The sequence below is a fragment of the Puntigrus tetrazona genome, chromosome 6, assembly GCF_018831695.1.
Source record: "Puntigrus tetrazona isolate hp1 chromosome 6, ASM1883169v1, whole genome shotgun sequence".
Lineage (NCBI taxonomy): Eukaryota > Metazoa > Chordata > Actinopteri > Cypriniformes > Cyprinidae > Puntigrus > Puntigrus tetrazona.
The window spans coordinates 1,879,657-1,892,645 of NC_056704.1; the positions used below are offsets into that span (position 1 = coordinate 1,879,657).

At 39.2% G+C, this 12,989-nt stretch overlaps 1 protein-coding gene across 5 annotated transcripts in view; it reads left to right on the top strand.

Moving 5' to 3' along the window:
- The window catches only part of nbeal1 (neurobeachin-like 1), a 46,727-nt gene that overhangs the window by 7,587 nt on the left and 26,151 nt on the right, over positions 1 to 12,989 (top strand). For 3 of the 5 annotated variants that reach the window (XM_043241320.1, XM_043241318.1, XM_043241317.1), the window contains exons 3-12: positions 2,399 to 2,490; positions 5,122 to 5,283; positions 6,368 to 6,449; positions 6,800 to 6,927; positions 8,201 to 8,283; positions 8,615 to 8,700; positions 9,287 to 9,629; positions 9,711 to 9,817; positions 11,237 to 11,320; positions 12,862 to 12,945. In XM_043241320.1, the coding sequence (XP_043097255.1) occupies positions 2,399 to 2,490; positions 5,122 to 5,283; positions 6,368 to 6,449; positions 6,800 to 6,927; positions 8,201 to 8,283; positions 8,615 to 8,700; positions 9,287 to 9,629; positions 9,711 to 9,817; positions 11,237 to 11,320; positions 12,862 to 12,945 (1,251 nt within the window). The remainder of the gene's footprint in view (positions 1 to 2,398; positions 2,491 to 5,121; positions 5,284 to 6,367; positions 6,450 to 6,799; positions 6,928 to 8,200; positions 8,284 to 8,614; positions 8,701 to 9,286; positions 9,630 to 9,710; positions 9,818 to 11,236; positions 11,321 to 12,861; positions 12,946 to 12,989) is intronic. The other 2 variants (XM_043241319.1, XM_043241321.1) reach the window with 1 other exon arrangement.

Below are 12,989 nucleotides of genomic sequence, written 5' to 3' on the forward strand. Positions count from 1 at the left end.
TGGAATGGGCTCAAATATGCAGAAGATGCTGGAAAACCAAAATATGTGCTGGACCTGGAGGATTTTTCTGGAGAAATGTTGGCAGTTCAGTGTCTCAGGACTCATAAACAACCGTCCCAGAATATAAAAACCGTCACGGATCAACACACGGTATTAAGATTCAAGGATATGTAAACTTTTGAGCAAATACATAAATGCGGAATAAATGTAAACATCTGTTATGCGAATTAGCTTATTCAGGACAGTAATCAAAAAATGATATGCAATTTTCCTGATCTCTCTCTTATATTGTTAAGGCTAACGTTTTGCACAATCTGAAAGGAGTATGCAAACTTTTGAGCATAACTGTACAATCGCTTGAAGTTAAACGACAAAAAGGCTATAAATTAAATATGCCATGGTCACGTGACTGCTATGTCACCATCATTCAAAAAAAAAAAGCTTCCTTTTTTTAATTAATTTATTTTAACATCTACAACCTTGAAAGTCTGACTTAAAGTAGTTATGTAGAATAAGTGAGTTTATTGTACCGTTTAGTATCATGCCGTTTAATGTCCCTGACAGCCTCTGTAGTCCCGTTTAGCCGTTTGTTAGCAGCAATTTTTTTTCAAGACACAAAAATCTTTAATGCTGCATTTTATATCATAGAATAAAACATTTCAGCTTGTTTTAATCACATACGGCATTTCAGGCAGTTATAGTGAAACCCAGTCAAAGTACCCATTTATTTTGGGACAATAGAACAAGACATTCAAAAATATTTCAGGACTATTAAAGTATCATGTTGTTAGCTTAGCAACCATGCTAACACAACACTGCCTTAGAAGGCTCTGCCTGCGTAGACAGCAAAATGAGTTCAAATACTTGTCTGCTTGGCTTGTAAGTGCATGTTTCGGTCGTTTTTACGAATCAAGCGGAGAGGCAGCATTATTCTCTGTGAAGACTGACAACATCCCAAGCTTGAGTTCGGCTACTGTTTGAAAGAGAGGATAACAGATTTGGAAATGATCACAGGAGAGAGAATATGCTGCATACTTGAAGACAAATTATTATGGCGTGTCAAACGGACAGGATGTCTCGCCCATGTGATTAGAGTGAGCTCAGTGTTGTGGCTGTAGGTCATACGCCCGGCATTAGCGATGCTTCGCATTAGCCAATCTCAGATATATACATAACCCTTTGCTAAAATAAACCCTCAGAGTAGGTCTGTTAGTAGCAAGTAGTCTTTATCAGATACTTAAATCCTACACACAAGCCACGCCAGTTTGACATGAACGAACAAATCGAGTTACCGAATTATTGTGCAGGAGTCATTCAGGTGTGCAGGTTGCAACAAAATCATTTCCTCCAGGGTGTGCAATATTTAAAAAAAAGGCCACTTAAGGTTAATGTTTACCGCTTAATGGTTTAATTGGGAACTCGACATGCGCGAGTAGGTGGATGTGACCGACTCGCCCCGCACCCTTCCAGCTGGAAAGGGCATCAGGAGCAAGGCAGTGCCGTTCTGTGGCCTGAGCTCTAAATAAACAGGGTGTGCCACCTTTGGCCAGATCTAGACCTCAACAGACATGTGTCTTGCCACTGGATCCCAAATGAATGGGCCTTTTCTTTTCTAAACACACACACAAACACATTCTACTCGTTTCTTGTGTTTGGAAGACACTCCGTTTGGCGTTGTGTTGTCCCCTTGTCTCATAGTGGTCAGTTTTTTTTGGTTTTTTTTTGCTGTGGACGTGCACAGCTCTGTTCTGATGATCTCACCGAGAGGAATTTTTGAGCGTGATTTCCTGTTCTGGATGTCTGAGTAGCACGGCTTAAACATTGACCGCACAAACGGCCGCATTGAGTCGCGATACACTCCAGCCACGTCAATTACGGCGTCACATGTTTCACGAACTCGCGCCGCCAGCTCATCAGATTGCTATTGATCGAGAGTTAATTCTGCACGTGGTAATCTGAGTGAAAGGGTTTGTGTGTGGATGTTTGTGAGGAGCGTTGTTCTGGGTCAAGCTCGCCTGTTTTTAGGAATGCTGGAATGTGTATCTGGTTAACGATTCCTGCAGGAATGCGGTCAGCCCGGCTTGTTAGTCGTCAGGTGTCTCGTGTTGCACCTGATATTATCCACCCGCTAACCTAAAACATTCGGACACACCTTAGATAGATAACTCTATCTAACTGAAAGCATTCCTGTAGTTCAGTGGCAAGGTCATGGTTTAGTTTTGCTATGGGAGTGCATAAACTGATAATAATAAAGTATACCTGCATGCAAATCATTTTGTACAGAAGCTTTTCTTTTGCCAAATGCTTAAAGGCACACCTAGCATTATTGTATTTCCATGAATAATTGTTTCTGTGATTTAAAAGTGTCTTTTTTTTCTCTGTTTTCTGAAACCCTTAGAAGGACCCAGACTACCTGAAACTTTGGTTGGAGATCTTCATCGGCTCCTACGAGAGATGTCTGGATGTGGACTTCGAGAAACCACCAACCAGGTAGACTTTACTGCAGACCAGCTATGTTCTTCCATCAATCTAACCGTCCAGGATTAACCACTTAAACCTCCATTATCAAGTGAATAATTGCTTAAAAGAATGAGATTTCACAGTTCCTTGTCACATTTTGATTTTTTTTTGATCTTGCATAGTCTTTTGACTGTTAGTATCAAGTCTGATCCACCTTGTACTATTGAAAACCGTATCCTGAATCACTCTGAATGAACTATGCAGAAGTGGAGGTTGACCTGCCATATGAATGTGTGTAACCATAATGCTCAATAAATGAGCCAATCCCTATTTGGTAGAGGTAATATGCATATAAAATCATAGAACTATAGAAATAAAAGTCCCATCTTGCAGTTAAAAGACTTTTTATTTAACTTAGAATGCACATATAATTTAGCCAGACTACCCCAAATAACTTTTTTTTGAGAAATTGAGCTTAAAGGCAAAATTATATGAGACTTCTGATTAAAATAGCCATTGATATGAAAGCCAAACAATCAGATTGTGGTATTTGTCCATTTTTATGTACTAGGTTTGGTGTTATTTTAGTATCATTAATATAGTACTATCCACCTTTTTTTTCATTTCAAGTTGTTTTCTGTTATCGTGTTTTACTTATTGCTGTAGGAAAATGAGAAGAATAACAAAGTATACAGTAAACAGTAAAACTGTATGTGCTACAAACCAGTGTGTTTATAATTAAGACAATACATTCATATAATATGGTACGAAATACCGGTCTGCATTATCAAGCAGAAAAACTGGTTGTTTTATACAGCTAACAATACCTGGAAGTGGATGACATTAGAAGCCAAACGTGTTCAATTTACAGATGGCCGTACCGTATATTTTATTATTATATTTTCAGTTTTGACTTTTAGCTAAACTAAATTAAAATGTAAAGTGTCGCCTTAAAGTTTATGCAACAAAGTTTAGTAATCATTTTTTTGTTTTGGTTTAGTTTTAATGACAATAACCCTTATTGTTGGTGTGTAATGCGAGACTGAGACTAGACAGGAAGCACGCCTTTTTTAACTGCTAACCTCTGTTAAACTTAATAAGCTAAGTTTAATGGTTTAATATTAGAGACACATCACATGACTGTGTCCATTTGTGTACATGCCTGTCTGTGGATAATGAGCCATATTTAAAGGACGCCCTTTCAGTGCCATCAAGGTCACGTTCTGATGCAAGCGAGCGGCTTTCTCTGTGTGTGTGTGTGTGTGTGTGTGTGTGCATGGAAAATTGAAGAGGCTAGAACTAGATAAAAGTGGGAAATAAGAGTTCTAGAGGCTGATGGACAGAAAGAGGGAGAGTGTTGAAGGATTTATGCAGCGGTAGTGCAGAGTATGTGGCATGAGAAAATCGCTCTCGTTTTCCCAGCTGTGGTCATGTGATCATGAAGTGCTTAGGCTGTCAGATGACATTACGTAATGTGGAGCGAGAGGAGAGCCAGGAACCGACAGACGGAGAGGGAGATGGGATTGTAATGGGTTTATTCGCCTCTCTCTCCTTTACAGCTGTGCTGTGCTTCTCACACGGAGCTGCTTCATTGCTGTACAGTCCTCTCACTCTTTTAGATGCTGGAAAAACACACTCTTGTAGGTGCAGAGTATTTGGGCTGCGTGATTGCAAATCCCAAAGGTGCTGTAGAGGAGTAATTCACCCAAAAATTACAGTTCTGTCATCAATTATGCTTTCAAACCCTATATGTTGCTCTTAATTGTCAATGCAATTAGTCCCCAGGGGATACAAGCGTTACAAGAGCTCCATTTAAGTATCATAATCAATAAATATGGACAGTTTTATAATGGTTTCGCATTTATGATTGTGCCGAGTTGAAAATGGATTGTTTAATTGAATATCATTTTGATGAACTGATATTGATTTCAAGAATTGATGTTTTAGTCTGTGCTGTTTTCAGTTAGCGCATGAACAAAACGTGTTTTGGAGAATATATGCAATATATAACATACATGATTTTACCCTTCTTCCGTATTTCATGCATGTCTGAACTAAATGCATTTTTTGAGGCAGCCGCCATTTAATTGTTTATATTTTAAACGAACAATCTAGAGTAGAAGTGTAATTATATCTTTTAAAAGTTGTTTTCATAATGCTGTTATAACCAATTGAAATTTGAATCGAAACTTAGAATTTGCAAGTTTTTTTAATTGAATTGCAAGCTTGTGAATTGAGTTGCAAATTAGTGATTTGAGTTGCAATTCTGTTAACTGAACTCCAATTTTTTTTAAATGGAATTTGCATGTTTTTTTAATTGAATTGCAAGCTTGTGAATTCAATTGCAATTCTGTCAATTGAACTAGCTGCTTTTTAATTGAATTGCAAGCTTGTGAATTAAATTGCAAATTAGTGATTTGAGTTGCAATTCTCCAATTTTTTTTATTGAATTGCAAGCTTTTTAATTGAATTGCAAGCTTTTTAATTGAATTGCAATTTTGTCAATTGAACTAGCAGATTTTTAATTGAATTGCAAGTTTGTGAATCTTGAATAGCAGGTTTGTGATCCGAATTGCAAGTTGGTGAATCCTGAATCGAATTGAATTGTAAAATTTGTGTCGGTATCCAGCCCTGATTAGTGCTTTGGCGTGTTTGCTGCAGGTTGGAGGAGACGCCGCCCGTCATGACGCTGTTACCCGATAACATCCTGCAGGTGTTACGTCTGCAGCTGCTGCAGTGCGTGCAGAAAGCGTCCGAGGGACTGGAGCCCGAGCAGCAGACGCTGGCCCTCCTGCTCCTCAAGTTCCTTATCGTCATCTGCAGGTCAGACTCTGAGGGCCTGATGGGAGAGAAGCTCTATGACTAAGAAAAAACAGATCGTTATTCAAGCTAAATGCAGTCATTTGAACTGTTTGCATACAGAGCCTCTTGCGAAAACATGAAGTGCGCTGAATCTCAGTAAAAACAGAAACTGGACACCTGTGATCCTTCTGAATGTTTCATGAGTTCTCCGAGCACCTGCTGCTGAGGGTTCATGCGTGGTTTCTGCTTTCAGCGACACATCGAGACTTTTAAGGGTCCGACAGTGTTATTGCTCGAATGGCAGCTGCTGCTCATATGTACACACACACACTTAATAAAGACATCCCACAGACTGCTTTATATTAGGTCGTTGGCTCCAGTCAAATCTCTTAAATTTTACACGTGAAACAGACATTTTTTAGACGTGCTTTAAACTTTCTGTAATATTTTAGAAATTAATTAATTTATTCGCTATTGTTTCATGCATTAAATTGATCAAAAGTGACAGGAAAACCTTTCTGAATAATTATACAAATTGTATATTAATGAAATGGAAAAATCATGGTTTTCCACAAAAGTATTGAGCAGCAGCTGTTTAGAGCATTCATAATCAGAAATGCAGCTAATCAGCGTATAAGAATGATTTCTGAAGGATCATGGGAATCTACAGGCCGTAATGATGCTGGAAATTCTATAGTAAAATGCTGTTTTAAATTGGTGCAATATTTTACAACGTTATTATTTTTACTGTATTTTTAATTACGTAAATGCAGCCTTGGTGAGCATAACAGACTTTTTTTTCCCCCAAAACGTTTAAAACGTCTGACTGACCCCAGACTTTTGAACATTAGTGCCGCTCCTGGGGTAGTTTTGTCGATCTTTAGTGACATGCGCGTCCACTCAGTGTCCACTCTGTAGAGTCAGCTGGACGTCCTGCTTCAGCAGCAGTCAGTGTGTGATTTATGATCATAGAGGTGGCAGGGGAATCTCTCTGACAGCTAGAACTAATGGCCCTGTCATACGGCAGTCTGTCCGATACAGCTACACACACACACACACACACACACGCTTCTTCACACTGACAGCTGTGCGATTTGTCTGACAGGAACCTGTCAAATGTGGAAGAGATCGGCGCCTGTTCCTACATAAACCACATCATCACCATGACAACACTTTACATCCAACAGGTCTGAAACTAAATCTGTTTATCTCTTGCTTTCTGCCCCATTATTTAATGATGGTCCCCCTTCGTCTCCCACTTCCCTGTCTTTTCCCTTTCCTTTTCCTTCCTCTTTATTTTCCAATTAATTCCTCTGTCTTAACTTTCCATTTAATTTTCTGTACCCCCTTCCTCTATTATTTCTCTTTCTTTTCCTATCCTCTTATTTCTTTGTCTGTTCTTTTTTTATTACCTTTTCTTTGCTTTATCTCATCTTTATTTTCTTCCCATTCCTTTTGCACTTTCTGTTTTCCTCTTTTCTTTCCTCCCCCTTTTCATCAATAATAAAGTACTTTTTTTCCCTCTCTCTCTCTTCAGCTGAAGAGTAAGACGAAAGAGAAGGAGCTTGCTGATCAGACACAAGCCGAGGAGTTCGTCCGTCACGCTTTGGCCTTCTGTGAGAGTCTGTATGACCCCTATCACAACTGGAGGCATCGCATTCACGGGTGAGATGTGCAAGCAGCGCCGTGAATTACCACGCGACGCATCTTACTACACTTTCACCCGATTGTCTAGCGGGTAACACTTCTCGCATGCAAAAAATGCATTGTGTGTAAACATCACACCTGTCAGATGCCGGTCATGCTTCAGTGAGAGGACATCACGGCCTCAATTGTTAATCTCTTAGTACAAGCACGTACTAATCCAGACGTTTCCTCATGCACACTGAATAGGGCATTCTTGGGCTGCTAATCTGTAGAATAAACCGTTGTTGTTTGGAGAGCCGCTCTGTTTAAAATAGCCAAGACCATTTACAGAAAAAGCAAATCATTTACTTTCTTAATAAATACTCCTCATGCTCTCGCGATTGATTCGTCAGTGCGTGCTTTTTTTAAAAAATATATATGTTTGTTTTCATTATCTTTTATCGAAAAGATAATCTTTTATCACGTTTTAACTTTTTACCTCTGAAATGAATTCTTTGTAAACGTTGCTTTAGTTTTTCGGCAACACAAAAATGACCGGCCAGCGGAAAATCAGTACGTGACGGTTTACGTTACGGTATAGGTGTTGCTAACGCAAAGCGCTCAATCCAGCGCGCTTGCCTGTTATTGAGTAACCTGAGCCACACAGATACACACTGTCAAATGAGGTGAATGCACATACAGTGAAAAACACAGCTGTGTTTGACAAATAAACACGTCTTGTTCTACAAGTTCGGTGAAGAGCTGTTCATCGTTCCAGTCAGAGTGTGTGTGTGTGTGTGTGTGTGTGTGCGCATCAAAGGTTATTTAAGGCCAGGTAACATGGCTAAAGAAAATAACCTGGGTTTGTGGCACAAATGACGCAAAATAATAACATATTGAGAAAAAAGGCGTTATTATTATGTTATAAATACATTATTTTTAATTATTAAAATAAATATATTTATGTACTTACCCCTCCCTCAAAAAAACAAACAAACAAACTAGAGGCATTGATGCAAATAATTTATTTCTAAAAATAATTACAAAATTATTATTATAATTATTATAATTAATTTTTTTTTTTTTTTTTTTATTTTTTATGAAAACAATAAAAGACTTAAAGATAAATAAAAGCCACAAAAATGTTCTTTCCTTGCATTTGATGTGACCTGACATTGAAGAACCATGAAAATGCAAATATGTTGTTAAATGATTGAAATATTGATGAATGGTTGGCATGATCTGGGGTTGTTAGTTATTGTACTGAAGTGTGAGTAATGGCTCTGTTTATGTGGTTTATTTGCTCTTGCAGACAGCAGCTCAGCACTGTGGAGAGAAGCAGACAGAAGTTTAAAGCTGCTCCGCTCACTGTAGAGTTTGTGCCCTTCTTCTACCGTAAGTCTCTCTCGGTCTGGATGGACCCTGCGGGGCATGTGGTGTGTTTATTTACTGATCAGATCTGCTGTTTATCACTTGGCCTTCAGCGATGGCACATAACCAGCGCTCTCTAAACAAAGCAGCCTCAGTGGTTCTGCGGTTAGAAACTCGCACCGCTTATCTGTGTGTGAATCGGTGAAGCTCTATAGCTCTGAGGAGCTGATGAGAAACAACGAAACGAATAAAAGAAACCTCTGGGAAGAGTTACAGGAAGAATGCTGAAAAAATGATTTGTTGCCATGTTATTTACATAAACATGCGTTCATTTATTTGTGTGTGTGTGTTTCAGAATGTTTTCAGGAGAGTGAGCACCTGAAGGACAGTCTTAAATGTTGCCTTTTGCACCTGTTTGGAGCCATTGTTGCAGGCGGACAGGTGAGATCACGCCACAGCAGCAGAAGAATAGTGCTGACGTTTTACATCTAATAAGACTAGTTGCAGTTTAGCATGCAAATTAATGCAAGACTGAAGACCAAATATGCAAATATGTCATTGATAAAATGGCTGTTACATGCTATATATATATATACATTTATATATATGTGTGTGTGTGTGTGTGTGTGTCAAATGGTTAATCACAAATTTTTACATAATGTGTGTATATATATATATATATATATATATATATATATATATATATATATATATATATATATATATATATATATATATATATATATATATAGTATATACTATATATACATATACATATATATGTATATATGGTATATAAATATTTTTAATATATAAACAGCATATTTCTCTTTATATATATATATATATATATATATATACATGCGCGTCTGTGTATATTTATACAGTATATATACATAATACAAACTGTTTGACAACACTAGTTTTTTTTTACGTTTTTTGAAAGCATGTCTATAATATAAGTGGTTTAGGTTGAAGAGGATGTCCTTCACTGTTTTTTTTAACGTGCGGTCTTCTCTCTGAACAGCGTAACGCCCTGCTGGCCATCTCTCCGGCCACAATGGAGGTGCTGCTGGGAGTGTTGAGCGCCGGCGAGTGTCTGAGCGGAGGTGGAGATGGAGAGGACTGGGACAGCGAGGCTCCCGACAGGAAGGCCTTGTTGACTCTGGGCTGTTTGAGGGAGGTGGTGCACCGGCTCCTGGCCAGCAGCTCCGATCAGAGACAGGTGGAGATCAGCTCCGTCCTGGAGAGCTACTTCAAACTGCTCAACTCGGACCCCGCCGCCACAGCGCAGGTCAAAGGTCGCCCGTCGCCGCCCCGCTCTCGGCACTGGGAGAGCCGTTTTGTGGCGTTACAGGTGAACATGCTCGGTGAGTTGATCTGTCACTCGCGTCGTGCTCGCCGATCTCGACCGGCTCTCTCCTCTGAATCATGTTTTCCGCTTCATTCAGAAACCATTCAGGACATGTTTGAGTGCAGCGACCGCCCCGTTCTGCAGGCCATCTTCCTCAACAGTAACTGCTTTGAGCATCTGACCCGACTCCTGCAGAACAGTAAGGTGAGTTCCTCTACATTTCCCCACCGTCATATATTCGGGTTTATTAAGTAAGACTTTGTCAGGCGCCTTTGTTTTGGCAACATTCAGGGAAATTGTCCTTTCAGAAAAATCTTCAAAGAAAGTCTTCTAAGCCTCTTTGAGATGAATCAATATTTGACTGACGGGAAAAATGCATTTGGAAAAAGAAAAGATTTAGTCTCTTTTGTTCGGAATGAATGCACTACTCTTCCCATAAACCGTTGTGAATATTTTAAGATGACACAAAAACAGATAATGATGTATTTTCTCATCAGACAACACCACTGCTGTCTTCTATGCTGGAATTTATTAAAAGAAAATGAATACTTTTACAAAGATGCGTTAAATTGATCAAAAGAAAGACATTTGTAATGTTACGAAAATAACTGTTTTAAATAATGCTGTTGTTTCGACATTTCTATCAATCAGAAGATCAGAAATAGCCTGTTGTGTCCACAGAAATATAAAATATTGAATGTTTCTTCAACAGCAAATCTGTATATTCGAATGATTTCTGAAGTATAATGTGACACCAAATGTAAAAATAAATTACATTTAAAATGTATTCCAATGCAAATAATTAATTCAAAGTGTAATGATATTTCAGTGTCACTGTTTCAGCTGTACTTTTGATCACATAAATGCAGCTTTGGTGAGCAGAACTTATCTTACTGACCCCAAACTTTTGACCGATAGATTATTTTGCCTTCATTAGCCAGTAAAACTAAATATTATATAATTATTTATTATTATCCTTATAAATATGCAATTATCTAACCCTGAACAGTAAAGTCATGTTATTAAGTGCAAATTAGTTCCCTAAGGGTACATATGACCCCAACATACTAATATTTAGCAGTTAACAGTGATTGTTTCATAATGTGGTCAAATGGCGTTGACTTCTAAAGTAGTTGACAGCTTTAAATTGACATACTATTGACACTCTATGACTTTTACAGGATGTTAAAGACCTATTGTCTGTAGTCTGTTTGTTTTAGTTCCAGTCAATTATTGCAGTTCAAGGATTTTCCTTGTGTGTTTATGCACGACGGAATTTGTCTCATCAGTCAGTTTCTTGTGCAAATATTTACAATGGTTTTTTTAATCTTTGCCTTAAGGAACAGTATGTTTTGTGAATGCCTGTGTGTTTCAGATGTTTCTTTACTATGTGTGTTGCTGTTAAGACTGTCTCACCGTGCTTATATAGTTATCACCTTACAGCATGTACACGTATCAGAACTGCAGCACTGCCTTCTATCCATGCATGTTTCTGTCTTTTAGCGACGGAACACCTAGGCACTTAGGTTCATGACCTCTGACCTCCTACCTTTTAACCTTAACCCTCTGCACTTTCCTCTCATCTGCCCGTCTGTGCTTGCTGCGGTCGGCTCCGTCCGGCAGCTGGTTAACGCTAGGTGCACAGCCGCAGACAAGGACCAGAAAGATTTAACCAACAGGTTACTGACAGGAGAGAGTGAGATTCAGGTACCGCCCACCTGTGCCTGTCGTCCTGCTCACCCCGCCCCCCGCCGCCCATATGACCACTCCAGGACAAGATCACAGTCCTCTCTCTCTCTCTCTCTCTCTCTCTCTCTCTCTCTCTCTCTCTGTCTCTCTCTCTCTCTCTCTCTCTCTCTCTCTCTCTCTCTCTCTCTCTCTCTCTCTCTCTCTCTCTCTCTCTCTCCCTCCCTCGCTCTCTCTCTCTCTGTCTGTCTCTTTCTCTCTCTCTCTGTCTCTCTCTCTCTGTCTTTCTCTCTCTCTCTCTCTCTCTCTCTCTCACACACACCTGAGCAGGGTCACTATGAGTCACAAAGTCACTTTGGGATGGGTGATATACCAGTTGATACAATAACTTATAAATATATAACTTATATATATATATATATATATATATATATATATATATATATATATATATATATATATATATATATATATATATATATATATATAAATAACAATGGAAAATAACGTATTATTGCCCCATCACTAGTATCACATTTAAATTGAAATAACCTTTTCAGTGGTTTTTAGATACATTTATATTATGACACGTTGACCCCTGTATTTAAAAACATATAATGCATTTTTGCCTATATTACCCACTCGTACTGGCATGCATTTGCATGTGCACCGTGATCTGACAACACACAGTGTCATATCCAAATAAACTGACACCATAAGTGACCAGCCCAGCGATAAGTCACTCAGCGCTTCCTCGTTGTAAGAAGCAGAACAAAAATCCGCCCATTCCTTCACGTAAAGTGCTGTGAATGTAGAAGCTTGTAATGGAGTGGTCTAAAATGTATTTACTCAGTCATGCTTTCAGTAATCATCTCATTTGATATATTTTTGCTTTGCTTGTCTCCCTCCCGTTCCCCTTCGCTTGTCCTCTGGTGGTTTGGTAACGGGGTTGGAATGCTGTGACTTCAGCAGCCTGGAGATTATGGGCCTCTAGCTGTGTGCTCTGTATAGAAGTACCTCCTTGATTTCATGTCTTATTCTGTTCATCGCTGCTTCACTCTCCAGCCAGTCTTTGTCGTATTCTTTTATCAGACGAACTAGCCAATTGCGATGGCAAATTGAACATCATGTGATTTTTGCAATCAGCCAATCAGGATTCTCATGACACGGCGCGGCTGGACAGGTTTTCTGGGTTGTGGAGGGGATACGTTGTCGGTGTGTGTGTATATGAAGTCTGTGTGTTGGTTGGTGTTGGGGAGTTTTTAGTTTCAGATCTGAGCGCTGATGGTCTGATACAGTCTATATCAGAGGCTCAGAGCTCAAACAGTTTCACAAAGACAATCAACATTTTTAAAATTTTCACCCACAGGGTCTGATTCTATTCCTGCCTTTTCATGTAAGCATGGTTCTGTCGAAGATGTTTTGCCATTCGTCATGGCTTTTCACTCATCATTTGCATGGCAAAGTGAACAGATAGGGCAGGAATAGAACAGGCCTCATGCTGCACCGAGTCTGCAGCCATTGGCTGGATCTCTTGATTGACTGTGTTTTCCTCCAATCAGGTGTTCCAAGGGAGGCTTGACTCTCTTGCCGTGGCAACGATCAAAACTCTCACGACAGTCATGCACAAGTCGCCTGCTGCAAAGGTTTGTGATAATCAAGCGATCCTTGGATGACACTTTGTGTACAG